This window comes from Zonotrichia leucophrys, unplaced genomic scaffold (assembly GCF_028769735.1).
Source record: "Zonotrichia leucophrys gambelii isolate GWCS_2022_RI unplaced genomic scaffold, RI_Zleu_2.0 Scaffold_88_184519, whole genome shotgun sequence".
Classification (NCBI taxonomy): domain Eukaryota; kingdom Metazoa; phylum Chordata; class Aves; order Passeriformes; family Passerellidae; genus Zonotrichia; species Zonotrichia leucophrys.
Genome location: NW_026992293.1, coordinates 61,732 through 79,515, shown reverse-complemented (window position 1 = coordinate 79,515; position 17,784 = coordinate 61,732). Strand labels below are relative to the sequence as shown.

At 61.3% G+C, this 17,784-nt stretch overlaps 1 protein-coding gene and 1 long non-coding RNA gene across 2 annotated transcripts; both read right to left on the bottom strand.

Moving 5' to 3' along the window:
* Positions 1–2,552: 2,552 nt before the first annotated feature.
* Positions 2,553–3,769, bottom strand: LOC135460689 (uncharacterized). The gene is made up of 3 exons (XR_010443279.1): positions 3,676–3,769; positions 3,486–3,593; positions 2,553–2,665 (listed from the first exon to the last, which is right to left on the bottom strand). It is a non-coding gene; the product is annotated as an uncharacterized LOC135460689 (long non-coding RNA).
* A 2,481-nt stretch (positions 3,770–6,250) lies between these two features.
* Positions 6,251–15,063, bottom strand: LOC135460683 (mucin-2-like). Its single transcript, XM_064737592.1, has 11 exons — positions 14,718–15,063; positions 14,448–14,592; positions 13,778–14,406; positions 12,008–13,697; positions 10,920–11,725; positions 9,381–10,717; positions 8,668–9,245; positions 8,158–8,620; positions 7,582–8,054; positions 6,956–7,540; positions 6,251–6,875 (listed from the first exon to the last, which is right to left on the bottom strand). Exons 1-11 carry the CDS (start codon positions 15,061–15,063, stop codon positions 6,251–6,253), a joined length of 7,677 nt encoding a protein of 2,558 aa, XP_064593662.1.
* Positions 15,064–17,784: the final 2,721 nt, after the last annotated feature.

The window sequence follows — 17,784 nt, the reverse complement described above, 5'->3', positions numbered from 1 at the left end:
GCCCGTGTACCAGAACAGCTCCTGCTCCGGGCAGCTGCCGAGGGGACACCGCCGTTGGGACCTCGTGGTGGGACCCCCAATGGGTGGTGGGACCCCATCATGGACATTGGGAACCCCCCAATGGGTGGTGGGACCCCATCATGGACATTGGGACCTCATGGTGGACATTGGGAACCCATGGTGGGCATTGGGAACCTCCCAATGGGTGGTGGGACCCCATCATGGACATTGGGACCTCATGGTGGACATTGGGAACCCTCCCAAAGGGTGGTGGGACCCCATCATGGACATTGGGACCTCATGGTGGACATTAAAACCTCATGGTAGACATTGGGAACCCATGGCAGACATTGGGACAACCATGGTGGGCGTTGGGACCTCATGGTGGACATTGGGAACCCATGGTGGGCATTGGGAACCCATAATGGACATTGGGACCTCATGGTGGACATTGGGAACCCTCCCAAAGGGTGGTGGGACCCCATCATGGACATTGGGACCTCATGGTGGATGTTGGGAACCCTCCCAAAGGGTGGTGGGACCCCATCATGGACATTGGGAACCCATGGTGGGCATTGGGAACCCATCATGGACATTGGGAACCCATGGTGAACATTGGGAAGCCATGGTGGGCATTGGGACCTCATGGTGGACATTGGGAAGCCATGGTGGGCATTGGGAACCCATAATGGACATTGGGACCTCATGGTGGACATTGGGAACCCTCCCAAAGGGTGGTGGGACCCCATCATGGACATTGGGAACTCATGGTGGGATGTGGGACCCCTTGGTGGGTTCTAGGACCCCATGACAGGTTCTAGGACCCCATGGTGGACAATGTAACCCCATGGTGGGATCCAGGACAGGTTCTGGGACCCCTTGGTGGGATCTGGGACCCCTTGGTGGACATTGTGACCCCATGGTGGGATCTGGGACCCCATGGTGGGATCTGGGACCCCTTGGTGGGATCTGGGACCCCATGGTGGGATCTAGGACAGGTTCTGGGACCCCTTGGTGGGATCTGGGACCCCTTGGTGGCACTCACAAGCACTGCGGTCCCTGCAGGGTGACGTGGCAGCGGCCGTGGTGGCACTCCAGGCTCTGGGGCCGGTTGGGCGTGCAGGAGCTGACGCAGTGCAGGACCCCCGAGGTCACCACCGGCCAGAAGAAGTCACCGTAGCCTGGGGGGGCTCGCTGGTGGCACAGCTCTGCACGGAGGGGACAACGAGGGTGGGTGAGGGACAGGAGAGGGTGGGAGAGGGACAGGAGATGGTGGGTGGTCAGAAGGGTCCATGGGATGGTCAGAAGATCCATGGGATGGTCAGAATGTCCATGGGATGGTCAGGAGGGGACAATGGGGTGGACAGGAGGGTCCATGGGATGGTCAGAAGATCCATGGGATGGTCAGAATGTCCATGGGGTGGTCAGGAGGGGACAATGGGGTGGTCAGGGGGTGGTGGGTGAGGGACAGGAGATGTTGGGTGGACCATGGGGTGGTCAGGAAGGTCCATGGAATGGTAAGAAGGATCCATGGGATGGTCAGGGAGTGGTCAGAAGGTCCATGGGGTGGTCAGGGGTTGGTGGGGTGGTCAGGAGGTCCATGGGATGGTCAGGAGGGGACAATGGGGTGGTCAGGAGGTCCATGGGATGGTCAGGAGGGTCCATGGGATGGTCAGGGGATGGTGGGGTGGTCAGAAGGTCCATGGGGTGGTCAGGAGGGGACAATGGGGTGGTCAGGAAGGTCCATGGGGTGGTCAGGAAGGTCCATGGAATGGTAAGAAGGATCCATGGGATGGTCAGGGAGTGGTCAGAAGGTCCATGGGATGATCAGGAGGGTCCATGGGGTGGTCAGGAGGGGACAATGGGGTGGTCAGAAGGTCCATGGGGTGGTCAGGAGGGGACAATAGGGTGGTCAGAAGGTCCATGGGGTCTCCCAAGGTCTCCACGTCATGCTCACCATCCAGGTCCATCACCTCCCTCATGGCGCTGACCACGGGGTTGTCCCTCAGCACCAGGCACAGCACGGCTGCGGTGGGAGGAGAAGACATCAGGGACCACCACCCTTGGACGGACCCCAGTTGGAGGCCCAGGGGAGGTCCCACCAAGGGGTCCAGGAGGATCTGGGGGGGCTTTAGGAGGTCACCCACAGGTGTTGTGCTGGCACTCGCCCTGGCTGGCCGCCACCTCCCGCAGGTTCTCCACCATCTCCTCCGTGTTCTCCTGGAACCTCTCGGTGATGTTGCTGCTCTGGGCCATGGTGAAGAACACCTGGTGTCCCACCACGATGCTGCCGGACCTTCAGGAGGAGGACACGGGAGGTCACAAGGGGGGTTCTGAGGACATCCCACCCCAGCCCAGCCCTTGGGGGTGGTCAGGGACCTCCTTACTTGAGGCTGGTGATCTTCACGCCTTCATAACCAGCGACGGTCCCATAGATCTTCTTGATCTGCAAGAAGGGCAGAAGGTCACCTCTGTGGTCACCTCTGTGGTCACCTTGGTGGCCGTGGTGGGACACTGTGGTCACCCCAGGTCCTCACCTCCTGCCGGAAGTGGTTCTGGAAGAACAGGAAGGTCTCGGAGTTGGGGTCCTGGAGGTCCTGGGTGTAGTTGAAGTTGGTGAGGGTCACCTCCATGTCCACGGCGGCCATGATGGTCCCAGGGAACCCTGGAGGAGCAATGGGGAGAAGTGGGGTTCATGTGGTGGGGTGGGATGGAGGTGAGGACCTTCAGGATGTCCAGGAACCCCAAGGAGATCAGGACCTCCAAGATGATCAGAACCACCAAGGTGCTGAGAACCCCAAGAAGACCAGGACCTCAAAAAACATCAAAACCCCCAAAACCACCAGGACCACCAAGGAGATCAGGAACCCCCAAGAAGCCCAGGAACACCAAGGTGTTGAGGAACCCCAAGGTGCCCAGAACCTCCAAGGAGCCCAGAACCTCCAAGAAGACCAAGACCCCAAAGACACCAGGACCACCAAAGTGCTGAAGACCCCCAAGAAGACCAAGACCACCAAGATGCCCAGAAGCCTCAAGATGACCAGGACCTCAAAAACATCAAAACCCCCAAAATCATCAGGACCACCAAGAAGACCAGGACCACCAAGAAGACCATGACCCCAAAAACACCAGGAAGGACCACCAAGGTGCCCAGAACCTCCAAGAAGACCAGAAACACCAAGAAGACCAGAACCTCCAAGACCAGAACCTCCAAGGTGCCCAGAAGCACCAAGAAGACCAGAACCCCCAAAATCACCAAAACCTCCAAAACCACCAGGACCTCCAAGGTGCCCAGAACCTCCAAGATGACCAGAACCACCAAGAAGACCAAGACCTCCAAAGACACCAGGACCCTCAAAGTGCTGAGGAACCCCAAGAAGACCAAGACCACCAAGAAGACCAAGACCTCCAAGGTGCCCAGAACCTCCAAGGTGCCCAGGCCCCCATCCCAGGTCCCCCAGGTGCGAGGTGGCCCCACCACTCACGCAGGTTGGTGTCCACGGTGTCGGTGGAGAACTCGCAGCGTGGTCCAGCGTAGGACGGCGAGCAGAGACATCCGGTGGCCATGGGCGTCCCCCCGTTCTCACACAGCCCTGGTGGGACACCATGGGGACATCAGGGACAACCCCGGGGACACCTCCAGGACAAGGTGGAGCTCACCTGGGGAGGACTCACCTGGTGGAGGAGGAACAGTGGTGGAGGTGGTGGAGGTCAGCAAGGTGGTTGTCCATGAGGTGGTGGTGGTGGTGGTCTCTGGGAAGGTCGTGGAGGTCCCTGAGGTCGTGGTGGTCCCTGAGGTGGTGGTGGTGGGCCATGAGGTTGTGGTGGTCTCGGGGAAGGTCGTCGTGGTGGTGGTCACTGAGGTCGTGGGGGTCTCTGGTGTGGTTGTGGTGGTCCCCAAGGTCGTGGTGGTCCCTGAGGTGGTTGTGGTGGTCTCTGGGGTGGTCGTTGTGGCCACTGGTGTGGTCGTAGAGGTCCATGAAGTGGTCGGGAAGACCCTGAGGTGGTCGTGGTGGGCTTAGGGATGGTTGTGGTGGGCACTGGTGAGGTTGTGGAGGTCTCTGAGGTGGTCGTGGTGCTCTTAGGGGTTGTCGTGGTGGTCCATGAGGTGGTGGTGGTCTCCAGGAAGGTCGTGGTGGTCCCTGAGGTGGTCGTGGAGGTCATTGAGGTAGTGGTGGACCCTGAGGAGGTGGTGGAGGTCACTGGGGTGGTCGTGGTGGTCTTAGGGGTGGTCATGGTGGACCCTGAGGTGGTCGTGGAGGTCATTGAGGTTGAGGAGGTCTCTGGGAAGGTCGTGGTGGTCCCTGAGGAGGTGGTGGTGGGCACTGGTGAGGTTGTGGAGCTCCCTGAGGTGGTTGTGGTGGGCCATGAGGTGGTGGTGGTCTCTGGGAAGGTCGTCGTGGTGGTGGTCACTGAGGTCGTGGTGGTCTCAGGGGTGGTTGTGGTGGTCACTGAGGTCATGGAGGTCCCTGAGGTGGTCGTGGTGGTCTCTGGTGTGGTTGTGGAGGTCATTGAGGTCATGGTGGTCCCCGAGGAGGTGGTGGTGGTCACTGGTGCGCTCGTGGAGGACACTGAGGTGGTCGTGGTGGTCCATGAGATGGTTGGGGAGGTCTCTGGGATGGTCGGGGTGGTCGTAGGAGTCATCATGGAGGTCCCTGAAGTTGTGGAGGTCCCTGACGTGGTCGTGGTGGACACAGAGGTGGCTGTGGAGGTCCCTGGGACGGTGGTGGTGGAGCCTACGGAGGTTGTGGACGTCCCTGAGATGGATGTGGTGGTCTGTGGGGTGGTTGTGGTGGCCACTGAGGTCGTGGAGGTCTCTGGAGGGTTGTGGTGGATCCTGAGGTTGTGGTGAGCACTGGTGAGGTTGTGGAGCTCCCTGAGGTGGTCGTGGAGGACATTGAGGTGGTCGTGGTGGTCCATGGGGAGGTTGTGGTGGGCCATGAGGTCGTGGTGGTCTTAGGGGTGGTGGTGGCGGTCACTGGCGGTGTGGTGGTGGTCTCTGGGAAGGTCGTGGAGGTCATTGAGGTCATGGTGGTCCCTGAGGTGGTCGTGGGGGTCTCTGGGGTGGTTGTGGAGGTCCCTGAGGAGGTTGGAGAGGTCCCTGAGGTGGCCATGGTGGTCCCTGAGGAGGTCGTGGAACTCACAGGGGTGGTCGTGAGTGGCCCTGAGGTGGTCGTGGAGGTCTCTGGGGTGGTCGTGGTGGTCCCTGAGGTCGTGGTGGTCTCTGGGAAAGTCGTGGAGGTCCCTGAGGTGGTGGTGGTGGTCCCTGGGGTGGTTGTGGTGGACCCTGAGGTGGTCGTGGAGGTCATTGAGGTCATGGTGGTCCCTGAGGAGGTGACGGAGGTCACTGGTGTGGTCGTAGAGGTCCATGAAGTGGTCGGGGAAGACCCTGAGGTGGTCATGGTGGGCTTAGGGATGGTTGTGGTGGGCACTGGTAAGGTTGTGGAGGTCCCTGAGGTGGTCGTGGTGCTCTTAGGGTTGTCATGGTGGTCCCTGAGGTGGTGGTGGTGGTCTCCAGGAAGGTCGTGGTGGTCCCTGAGGTGGTCGTGGAGGTCTCTGAGGTCGTGGTGGACCCTGAGGAGGTGGTGGAGGTCACTGGTGTGGTCGTGGTGGTCTTAGGGTGGTTATGGTAGACCCTGAGATGGTCATGGAGGTCCCTGAGGGGTCATGGAGGTCATTGAGGATGAGGAGGTCTCTGGAAGGTCGTGGTGGATCCTGAGGTTGTGGTGGGCACTGGTGAGGTTGTGGAGGTCCCTGAGGTGGTCGTGGTGGTCCCTGGGGTGGTTGTGGTGGTCACTGGGGTGGTCGTGGAGGTCTCTGGAGTGGTCGTGCTGGTCTCAGGGATGGTCGTGGTGGTCCTCAAGGTTGTGGAGGTCCCTGTGGTGGTCGTGGAAGTCATTGAGATTGTGGTGGGCACTGGGTGGTCGTGGTGGTCCCTGACATGGTTGGGGTGGTCCCTGAGGTAGTCGTGGAGGTCCCTGAGGTGGTTGTGGTGGTCACTGGGATGGTCGTGGAGGTTCCTGAGGTCATGGTGGTCTTAGGGAGGTCGTGGTGGTCACTGGTGTGACCGTGGGTGTCCCTGAGGAGGTCGTGGAGGTCATTGAGGTGGCCGTGGGGGTCTTAGGGGTGGTCATGGTGGTCCATGGGGAGGTTGTGGTGGGCCATGAGGTCGTGGTGGTCTTAGGGGTGGTGGTGGCGGTCACTGGCGGTGTGGTGGTGGTCCCTGAGGAGGTCGTGGTAGTCATTGAGGTCATGGAGGTCCCTGAGGTGGCCGTGGGGTCTCTGGGTGGGTTGTGGAGGTCCCTGAGGTGGTTGGAGTGGTCCATGAGGTGGCCATGGTGGTCCCTGAGGAGGTCGTGAAGGTCTCTGGTGTGGTCGTGGTGGTCACTGGTGTGACCATGGTGGTCCCTGAGGAGGTCGTGGAACTCACAGGTGTGGTCGTGGGTGGCCCTGAGGAGGTCGTGGTGGTCTCTGGAGGGGTTGTGGAGGTCCCTGAGGTCGTGGTGGTCTCTGGGGTGGTCGTGGGTGTCCCTGAGGAGTTGTGGAGGTCCCTGAGGTTGTGGAGGTCCCTGGGATGGTTGGGGTGGTCGTAGGAGTGGTCATGGAGGTCCCTGAAGTGGTTGAGGTCGCTGATGTGGTCGTGGTGGACACAGAGGTGGCTGTGGAGGTCCCTGGGATGGTGGTGGTGCTCACTGAGGTGGTTGGGGTGGTCACTGGGGTGGGCGTGGAGGTTCCTGAGGTCGTGGTGGTCCCTGGCATGGTCGTAGAGCTCCCTGAGATGGCTGTGGAGGTTCCTGAGGTGGTCATGGTGGAGCCTGAGGAGGTGGTGGACATCACTGAGGTCGTGGTGGTCTCTGAGGTGGTCGTGGTGGACCCTGAGGTGGTTGAGGTGGTCCAGGAGGTGGTTGTGGTGGTCCCTGGGGTGGTCGTGGTGGTCCCTGAGGAGGTGCTGGACATCACTGAGGTCGTGGTGGGCTCTGAGGTGGTCGTGGAGGTCCCTGAGGTGGTTGTGGAGGTCCCTGAGGTGGTCATGGTGGTCTTAGGGGTGGTCATGGTGGTCACTGGTGTGGTCGTGGTGTGGTGGAGGTCACTGGGGTGGTCATGGTGGAGCCTGAGGAGCTGGTGGTGGTCCATGTGCTGGTTGTGGTGGTCTCTGAGGTCGTGGTGGTTTCTGGAGTGATTGTGGTGGTCCCTGAGGAGGCCGTGGAGGTCCCTGGAGTGGTCAGGGTGGTCTTGGGGGTGGTCATGGTGGTCCATGAGGTCGTGGAGGTCTCCATAGGGGTTGTGGTGGAGCCTGAGGAGGTGTTGGTGGTCCATGTGCTGGTTGTGGGTGTCCCCGAGGTGGTCGTGGGGGTCTCTGGGGTGGTCGTGGAGGTCACTGAGGTGGTCGTGGTGGTCCCTGAGGTGGTGGTGGAGGTCCCTGAGGTGGTCGTGGTGGTCTCTGGGGTGGTCGTGGTGGTCCCTGAGGTTGTGGAGGTCCCTGTGATGGTCGTGGTGGAGCCTGAGGAGGTGCTGGATGTCACTGAGGTCGTGGTGGGCTCTGAGGCGGGCAGGGTGGTCCCTGTGGTGGTCGTGGAGAACCCTGAGGAGGTCATGGTGGTCTTAGGGTGGTCGTGGTGGTCACTGGGGTGGTTGTGGGGGTCCCTGAGGAGGTCGTGGGGGTCTCTGGGGTGGTCGTGGAGGTCACTGAGGTGGTCGTGGTGGACCCTGAGGTGGTGGTGGAGGTCTCTGGGGTGGTCGTGGTGGTCCCTGAGGTTGTTGAGGTCCCAGATGTGGTCGTGGTGGAGCCTGAGGAGGTTGTGGACATCACTGAGGTCGTGGAGGTCTCTGAGGTCGTGGCGGACCCTGAGGAAGATGTTGTGGTCACTGGTGTGGTTGTGGTGGACTCCAAGGTGGTCGTGGCGGTTCCTGATGTGGTCGAGGTGGACCATGAGGTGCTTGGGCTGCTCCCTGGGGTGGTCGTGGGGGTCTCTGGGTGGTCGTAGAGCTCCCTGGGGTGGTCGTGGTGGTCCCTGAGGTGGTCGTGGTGGAGCCTGAGGAGCTGGTGGTGGTCTCTGGGGTGGCCACAGAGGTCCCTGAGGTGGTTGAGGTGGAGCCTGAGGAGGTGCTGGACGTCCCTGAGATCGTGGTGGGCTCTGAGGTGGGCAGGGTGGTCACTGGTGAGGTCGTGGAGAAACCTGAGATGGTTGGGGTGGTCCCTGTGGTGGTCGTGGCAGAACCTGAAGAGGTCATGGTGGTCTTAGGAGTGGTCATGGTGGTCCCTGAGGAGGTCGTGGGTGTGGTGGAGGTCACTGGTGTGGCTGTGGAGGCCCCTGAGGTGGACGTGGTGGACCCTGCGGTGGTTGAGGTGGTCCCCAAGGTGGTCATGGAGGTCCCTGAGGTGGTCGTGGTGGTCTCAGGGGTGGCCGTGGTGGCCCCTGAGGTCATTGAGGTCTCAGATGTGGTTGTGGTGGAGCCTGTGTTGGTCGTGGAGATCCCTGAGGTGGTCGGGGTGGTCTTGGGGTGGTCATGGAGGTCCCTGAGATTGTGGTGGTTCCTGTGGTGGTCATGGTGGTCACTGGTGCGGTTGTGGGTGTCCCCAAGGTGGTTGTGGGAGACCCCGAGGTGGTCGTGGTGGTCTCTGAGGTGGTTGTGGTGGTCCCTGGGGTGGTCGTGGTGGACCCTGACGTCATCGTGGAGGTCTCTGAGGTCGTAGAGGATCCTGAGGAGGTTGTGGCGGACTCCAAGGTGGTAGTGGTGGTTCCTGATGTGGTCGAGGTGGACCATGAGGTGGTTGGGCTGCTACCTGGGGGGGTCACGGAGGTCCCTGGGGTGGCAGCGGTGGAGCCTGAGGAGGTGGTGGACGTCACTGAGGTCGTGGTGGGCTCTGAGGTGGTTGTGGAAGACCCTGAGATGGTTGGGGAGGTCCCTGTGGTGGTCGTGGAGGTGCCTGAGGAGGTCATGGTGGTCTTCGGGGTGGTCATGGTGGTCACTGGGGTGGTCATGGGTGTGGTGGAGGTCACTGGTGTGGCTGTGGAGGTCCCTGAGGTGGTCGTGGTGGAACCTGCAGTGGTTGAGGTGGTCCCCAAGGTGGTGGTGGAGCTCCCTGTGGTGGTCGGGGTGGTCTCAGGGGTGGCCGTGGTGGACCCGGCGGTGGTTGAGGTCTCAGATGTGGTTGTGGTGGAGCCTGAAGTGGTCGTGGTGGTCCCTGAGGTGGTCGTGGTGGTCTTAGGGGTGGTCATGGAGGTCCCTGAGGTCGTGGTGGTCTCTGGGGTGGTCGTGGTGATCACTGGTGCGGTTGTGGGTGTCCCCAAGGTGGTTGTGGTGGTCTCTGAGGTGGTTGTGGAGGTCCCTGGGGTGGTCAGGGTGGACACTGCCGTCATCGTGGAGGTCTCTGAGGCCGTGGAGGACCCTGAGGAGGTTGAGGTCCCTGACATGGTCGTGGTGGACTCTGAGGTGGTCGTGGAGGTCCCTGAGGTGGCCATGGTGGACTCTGAGGAGGTGGTGGAGCTCCCTGAGATGGTTGTGGAGGTCTCTGAGGTGGTCGGGGTGGTCTCAGGGGTGGCCGTGGTGGCTCCTGAGGTTGTTGAGGTCCCAGACATGGTCGTGGTGGAGCCTGAGGAGGTCGTGGTGGTCTCTGGGGTGGTCAGGGTGGACACCGATGTCATCGTGGAGGTCTCTGAGGTCGTAGAGGATCCTGAGGAGGTTGTGGTGGACTCCAAGGTGGTCGTGGTGGTTCCTGATGTGGTCAAGGTGGACCATGAGGTGGTTGGGCGGCTCCCTGGGGTGGTCACGGAGGTCCCTGGGGTGGCAGTGGTGGAGCCTGAGGAGGTGGTGGACGTCACTGAAGTCGTGGTGGGCTCTGAGGTGGTTGTGGAAGACCCTGAGATGGTTGGGGAGGTCCCTGTGGTGGTCGTGGAGAACCCTGACGAGGTCATGGTGGTCTTAGGGGTGGTCATGGTGGTCACTGGTGTGGTCGTGGGTGTGGTGGAGGTCACCAGTGTAGCTGTGGAGGTCCCTGAGGTGGGCGTGGTGGACCCTGAGGAGGTGCTGGTGGTCCATGTGCTGGTTGGGGTGGTCCCGGAGGTCGTGGAAATCACTGGGGTGGTCGTGGAGGACCCTGTGTTGGTTGTGGTGGACCTTGAGGTTGTGGAGGTCCCTGAGGTGGTCGTGGAGGTCTCTGGGGTGGTCGGGGTGGTCCCTGTGGTGGTCGTGGTGGTCCCTGAGGTGGTCGTGGTGGTCTCTGGGATGGTCGTGGGCGTCTCTGGTGTGGTCGTGGAGCTCCCTGTGATGGTGGTGGAGGTCTCTGAGGTTGTGGAGGACCCTGAGAAGGTTGTGGAGGTCCCTGAGGAGGTCGTGGTGGTCACTGGGGTGGTTGTGGAGGTCACTGGGGTGGTCGTGGTGGTCTCTGAGGAGGTTGGTGTCATCTCTGGGGTGGTTGTGGAGGACCCTGAGGAGGTTGTGGTGGTCCATGAGGTGGTTGTGGAGGTCTCTGTGTTGGTCGTGGTGGTCACTGGCGTGATTGTGGGGTTCACTGAGGTTGTGGAGGTCTCTGTGGTGGTCGAGATGGTCCCCGTGGTGGTTGTGGTGGTCTCTGAGGTGGTCGTGGAGGACCCTGTGATGGTTGTGGGGGTCTCTCTGTTGGCCGTGGTGGTTCCTGATGTGGTCGAGGTGGTCCATGAGGTGCTTGGGCTGCTCCCTGGGGTGGTCGTGGAGCTCCCTGGGGTTGTGGAGGTCCCTGAGGAGGTTGGGGTTGTCCATGAGGTGCTCATGGGGTCTCTGTGTTGGTCGTGGTGGCCACTGGGGTGGTTGAGGTGGTCTCTGAGGTGGTTGTGGGGTCACTGTGGTGGTTGGGATGGTCTCAGGAGGTGTTGTGGTGGTCACTGAGGTCGTGGAGGTCTCTGAGGAGGTTGGTGTCATCTCTGGGGTGGTCGTGGAGCTCCCTGAGGTCGTGGAGCTCCCTGTGATGGTTGTGGTTGGCTCTGTGATGGTCGTGGAGGTCTCCGGGATGGTGCTCATGGTCCCTGAGGTGCTCGTGGAGGTCCCTGAGGAGGTTGGGGTGGTCCATGAAGTGCTCGTGGAGGTCTCTGTGTTGGTGGTGGTGATCACTGGGGTGGTTGTGGAGGTCTCTGTGTTGGTCGTGGTGGTTCCTGAGGTGGTCGTGGAGGACCCTGTGATGGTCGGGATGGTCCCTGTGGTGGTTGTGGTGGTCTCTGGGGTGGTCATGGAGGTCCCTGAGGTGGTCGTGGAGGTCTCTGTGGTGGTCGGGATGGTCCCTGTGACAGTCGTGGGTGTCCCTGTGGTGGCCGTGGTGGTCACTGGGGTGGTCGTGGTGGTCTCTGAGGTGGTTGTTCCTGACATGGTTGTGGTGGAGCCTGAGGAGGTGGTGGAGGTCACTGAGATCGTGGTGGGCTCTGAGGTGGGCAGGGTGGTCACTGGTGAGGTCGTGGAGGTCCCCGAGATGGTTGGGGAGGTCCCAGACGTGGTCGTGGTGGTTCCTGTGGTGGTCGTGGTGGTCACTGGTGCAGTTGTGGGTGTCCCCAAGGTGGCTGTGGAGGACTCTGAGGTGGTTGTGAAGGTCCCTGGGGTGGTCGTGGTGGACACTGATGGCATCGTGGAGGTCTCTGAGGTTGTGGAGGACCCTGAGGAAGATGTCGTGGTCACCGTGTGGTTGTGGTGGACTCCAAGGTGGTCGTGGAGGTACCTGAGGAGCTGGTGGTGGTCCATGTGCTGGTTGTGGTGGTCCCTGAGGTCGTGGAAACACAGGGGTGGTCGTGGTGGTCACTGGTGCAGTTGTGGGTGTCCCCAAGGTGGTTGTGGTGGAGCCTGAGGTGGTTGTGGAGGTCCCTGGGGTGTTGTGGTGGACATCACTGAGGTCGTGGAGGTCTCTGAGGAGGTGGTGGTGGTCCATGTGCTGGTTGGGTGGTCCCTGAGGTCGTGGAAATCACTGGGTGGTCGTGGTGGACACTGATGGCATCGTGGAGGTCTCTGAGGTCGTGGAGGACCCTGAGGAAGATGTCGTGGTCACCGTGTGGTTGTGGTGGACTCCGAGGTGGTCGTGGTGGTTCCTGATGTGGTCATGGTGGTCCATGAGGTGGTTGTGGTGGACCCTGAGGAGGTTGTGGTGGTTCCTGAGGTGGTTGTGGAGGTCCCTGTGATGGTCGTGGTGGTCCCTGAGGAGGTGGTGGTGGTCTCTGTGTTGGTCGTGGAGGTCCCTGTGGTGGTCGTGGTGGACCCTGAGGAGGTCGTGGTGGTCTCTGGGGTGGTCGTGGTGGTCTCTGGGGTGGTCGTGGGTGTGGTGGAGGTCACTGGTGCGGCTGTGGAGGTCCCTGAGGAGGTGGTGGTGGTCTCTGTGTTGGTCGTGGAGGTCCCTGAGGTCGTGGGGGTCTCTGGGGTGGTCGTGGTGGACGCTGACGTCATCGTGGTGGTGGCTGAGGTTGTGGAGGTCACTGGAGTGGTCATGGAGGTCCCTGAGGTGGTCGTGGTGGACCCTGAGGTCGTTGAGGTCCCAGAAGTGGTCGTGGTGGAGCCTGAGGAGGTCAGGGTGGTCCCTGAGGACGTCGTGGTGGTCACTGGTGCAGTTGTTGGTGTCCCTGAGGAGGTCGTGGTGGAGCCTGAGGAGGTGGTGGTGGTCCATGTGCTGGTCGGGGTGGTCCCTGAGGGCGTGGAGCTCCCTGTGACGGTTGTGGAGGTCTCTGAGGTTGTGGAGGTGCCTGAGGAGGTCGTGGTGGTCACGGGGGTGGTTGTGGGTGTCCTTGAAGTGGTTGCGGAGGACCCTGAGGTTGGGGGGGTCTTAGGAGGGGTCGTGGAGGTCCCTGAGGAGGTTGGGGTGGTCCATGGGGTGCTCGTGGGCGTCTCTGGTGTGGTCGTGGAGCTCCCTGTGATGGTCGTGGAGGTCTCTGAGGTTGTGGAGGACCCTGAGAAGGTTGTGGAGGTGCCTGAGGAGATCGTGGTGGTCACTGGGGTGATTGTGGGTGTCCCTGTGGTGCTCGTGGAGGTCACTGGGGTGGTTGACGTCATCACTGGGGTGGTCATGGAGGTCCCTGAGGTGGGCGTGGTGGAGGTCCCTGAGGAGGTGGTGGTGGTCCATGTGCTGGTTGGGGTGGTCCCTGAGGTCGTGGAAATCACTGGGGTGGTCGTGGTGGTCACTGGTGCAGTTGTGGGTGTCCCCAAGGTGGTTGTGGTGGATCCTGAGGTGGTTGTGGAGGTCTCTGGGGTGGTTGAGGTGGTCACTGAGGTCGTGGAGGTCTCTGAGGTGGTCGTGGTGGTCCATGTGCTGGTTGGGGTGGTCCCTGAGGTCGTGGAAATCACTGGGGTGGTTGTGGTGGACACTGATGGCATCGTGGAGGTCTCTGAGGTCGTGGAGGACCCTGAGAAGGTTGTGGTGGACTCTGAGGTGGTCGTGGTGGTTCCTGATGTGGTTGGGCTGCTTCCTGGGGTGGTCGTGGGGGTCTCTGATGTGGTCGTGGAGCTCCCTGGGGTGGTCACGGAGGTCCCTGGCATGGTCGTGGTGGAGCCTGAGGAGGTGCTGGACGTCACTGAGGTCGTGGTGGGCCCTGAGGTGGTCGGGGTGGTCTCAGGGATGGCCGTGGTGGTCCCTGAGGTCATTGAGGTCCCAGATGTGGTCGTGGTGGACCCTGAGGAGGTCGTGGTGGTCCCTGAGGTTGTGGAGGTCCCTGGGGTGGTCAGGGTGGACACTGATGGCATCGTGGAGGTCTCTGAGGCCGTGGACAACGCTGAGGAAGATGTCGTGGTCACCGGTGCGGTTGTGGTGGACTCTGAGGTGGTCGTGGTGGACCTGAGGAGGTGGTGGTGGTCCATGTGCTGGTCGGGGTGGTCCCTGAGGTCATGGAGGACCCTGAGGACGTTGTGGTGGTCACGGGGGTGGTTGTGGGTGTTCTTGAAGTGGTTGTGGAGGACCCTGAGGTTGGGGTGGTCTTAGGAGGGGTCGTGGAGGACCCTGTGTTGGTCGTGGTGGTCACTGGGGTGGTCGTGGGCATCTCTGGTGTGGTTGTGGAGCTCCCTGTGATGGTTGTGGAGCTCTCTGAGGTGGTTGTGGTGGTCCCTGTGATGGTTGTGGGGTCTCTGAGCTCGTGGAGGACCCTGTGGAGGTTGTGGAGGTGCCTGAGGAGATCGTGGTGGTCACTGGGGAGATTGTGGGGGTCCCTGTGGTGCCTGTGGAGGTCACTGGGGTGGTGGAGCTCCCTGTGATGGTCGTGGTCGTGTCTGAGGTGGTTGTCCCTGACATGGTCGTGGAGGACCCTGAGGAGGTTGTGGTGGTCCCTGAGATTGTGGAGGTCCCTGAGGTGCTCAGGGTGGTCTCTGTGTTGGTCGTGGTTGTTCCTGGTGTGGTCGAGGTGGTCCATGAGGTGCTTGGGCTGCTCCCTGGGGTGGTCATGGGGGTCTCTGGGGTGGTCGTGGAGCTTCCTGATGTGGTCGTGGAGGTCTCTGAGGTGGTCGTGGTGGACCCTGAGGAGGTGGTGGTCTCTGGAGGGGTTGTGGTGGTCACTGGGGTGGTCGTGGTGGTCTCTGGGACGGTTGTGGTGGTCCCTGAGGTGGTCATGGAGGACCCTGAGGAGGTGGTGGTGGTCCATGTGCTGGTTGTGGTGGTCCCTGAGGTCGTGGAAATCACTGGGTGGTCGTGGTGGTCACTGGTGCGGTTGTGGGTGTCCCCAAGGTGGTTGTGGTGGACCCTGAGGAGGTTGTGGAGGTCTCTGGGTGGTTGTGGTGGACATCACTGAGGTCGTGGAGCTCTCTGAGGTGGTGGTGGAGAACCCTGAGGAGGTGGTGGTGGTCCATGTGCTGGTTGGGGTGGTCCCTGAGGTCGTGGAAATCACTGGGGTGGTCGTGGTGGACACTGATGGCATCGTGGAGGTCTCTGAGGTCGTGGAGGACCCTGAGGAAGATGTCGTGGTCACCGGTGTGGTTGTGGTGGACTCTGAGGTGGTTGTGGAGGTCCCTGGGGTGGTCAGGGTGGACACTGATGGCATCGTGGAGGTCTCTGAGGGCGTAGAGGATCCTGAGGAGGTTGTGGTGGACTCCAAGGTGGTCGTGGTGGTTCCTGATGTGGTCGAGGTGGACCATGAGGTGGTTGGGCTGCTCCCTGGGGTGGTCGTGGGGGTCTCTGGAGTGGTTGGGGTGGTCTCAGGAGGTGTTGTGGGTCACTGAGGTTGCGGAGGTCACTGTGGTGGGGGCAGTGGCCTCTGGGGTGGTCGTGGAGCTCCTTGAGGTGCTCGGGATGGTCCCTGTGATGGTTGTGGAGCTCCCTGAGGTGGTCGTGGTGGTCCCTGTGATGGTTGTGGGGGTCCCTGTGATGGTTGTGGGGGTCTCTGTGTTGGCCGTGGTGGTTCCTGATGTGGTCGAGGTGGTCCATGAGGTGCTTGGGCTGCTCCCTGGGGTGGTCGAGGAGCTCCCTGGGTTGTGGAGGTCCCTGAGGAGGTTGGGGTGGTCCATGAGGTGCTCATGGAGGTCTCTGTGTTGGTCGTGGTGGCCACTGGGTGGTCGAGGTGGTCTCAGGAGGTGTTGTGGAGGTCCCTGAGGTCGTGGAGCTCCCTGTGATGGTCGTGGAGGTCTCCGGGATGGTGCTCATGGTCCCTGAGGTGCTCGTGGAGGTCCCTGAGGAGGTTGGGGTGGTCCATGACGTGGTCGTGGTGGTCTCTGTGTTGGTCATGGTGGTTCCCGAGGTGGTCGAGGTGGTCCATGAGGTGGTTGGGCTGCTCCCTGGGGTGGTCGTGGAGGTTCCTGGTGTTGTGGAAGTCCCTGAGGAGGTTGGGGTGGTCCATGAGGTGCTCATGGGGGTCTCTGTGTTGGTCGTGGTGGCCACTGGGGTGGTTGAGGTGGTCTCTGAGGTGGTTGTGGGGTCCCTGGGGTGGTTGGGGTGGTCTCAGGAGGTGTTGTGGAGGTCCCTGAGGTCGTGGAGCTCCCTGTGATGGTCGTGGAGGTCTCCGGGATGGTGCTCATGGTCCCTGGGGTTGTGGAGGTCCCTGAGGAGGTTGGGGTGGTCCATGAGGTGCTCATGGAGGTTTCTGTGTTGGTCGTGGTGGCCACTGTGGTGGTTGGGGAGGTCTCAGGAGGTGTTGTGGTGGTCACTGAGGTCGTGGAGGTCACTGGGTGGTTGATGTCATCTCTGGGGTGGTCGTGGAGGTCCCTGAGGTCGTGGAGCTCCCTGTGATGGTTGTGGGGGTCGCTGAGGTGGTCGTGGTGGTCCCTGTGATGGTTGTGGGGTCTCTCTGTTGGCCGTGGTGGTTCCTGATGTGCTCGAGGTGGTCCATGAGGTGCTTGGGCTGCTCCCTGGGTGGTCGTGGGGGTCTCTGGGGTGTTCAGGGTGGTCTCTGTGATCTTCATGGTGGTCCCATTGGTGTCCATGGTGGTCTCCTGGAGCTCTCCTGGGCTCTGGTTGTCCCCAAGACGGCGGCTGCAGGAGAAGGTCCAGAGTGAGCAGAGACCCCCAAGGTTCTCCCCCGAAATCCGACCTTCCTCCTCCTCCTCCTCCTCCTGCCCCTTGACCCATCCATTGTCACCACATCTCCTCCACCCTCCTTCATCTTCATCCTCCTCATCCTCCTCCTTCTCCAAGACCTTCATCCAAGGTTCCTTCTTCTCCCTGTCCAACCTCCTCCATCATCCTCACCTTCTTCTTCCTCCTCCCCTTCCTCCTCCTCCTCCTCCTCTTCACCTTCCTCCTCATCTTCTCCACCTTCCTTCATCCTCCTCTTCCTCCCAGACCTTCATCCCACCCTCGGCCCTGACCAGCCCAACCTCACCTCGTTGTCTCCACCTTCCTCCTCTTCCTCTTCCTCCCCCGCCTCCGGCCTCTCCCCATCACCTTTCACCTCTTCCTCTTCCTCCTCATCTTCCTCTTCCTCCTCATCTTCCTCTTCCTCCTCCAGGACCTTCAGATCTGAACCCCTCAAACTTCTCCAACCCCAACAACTCCTCCTGCTCTTCATCATCACCCTCCTCCTCCTCACCCTCATCCCCCTGCCCTCTCCAACCTGTCCCCACCATCCTCATCCTCCTCCTCTTCATCCTCTTCCTCCTCTTCTTTACCCTCTTCATCCTCCTCTTCTTCATTCTCCTTTTCCTCATCCTCCTCTTCTTCACCCTCCTCTTCATCTTCATCCCCCTGTCCCCTCCAACCTGTCCCCATCATCCTCCTCCTCTTCTTCTTCCTCCTCCTCCTCCTCCAAGACCTTCAGATCTGAACCTTTCAAACTTCTCCCACCCTAATATTCCTCCTCTTCTTCATCCTCTTCATCCTCCTCATCTTCATCTTCTTCATCCTTCTCTTCATCAACCTCCTCCTCCTTTTCTTCACCCTCTTCATCCTCCTCTTCCTCTTCTTCACCCTCCTTTTCCTCATCGTCCTCTTCTTCACCCTCCTCCTCCTCCTCACCCTCGTCCTCCAAGACCTTCATCCCCCTGTCCCCGCCATCCTCCTCCTCCTCTTCCTCCCCAGTGTTCCCGTGTCCCCCTGTCCATCCTCGCCCATGATGGCCCAGGTGACCATCACCAGGTGACCACCACCAGGTGACCACCACCAGGTGACCACCACCAGGTGACCACCATCAGGACCCTCCCAATGTCCCCTCCCAATGTCCCCCTGTCCATCCTCACCTGTGATGGCGCAGCTCAGGGCCACCAGGTGACCACCACCAGGTGACCACCACCAGGTGACCACCACCAGGACCCTCCCAATGTCCCCCTGTCCCCTCTCGATGTCCCCTCCCAATGTCCCCCTGTCCATCCTCACCTGTGATGGCACAGGTGACCACCACCAGGTCAGGGCCACCAGGACCCTCCCAA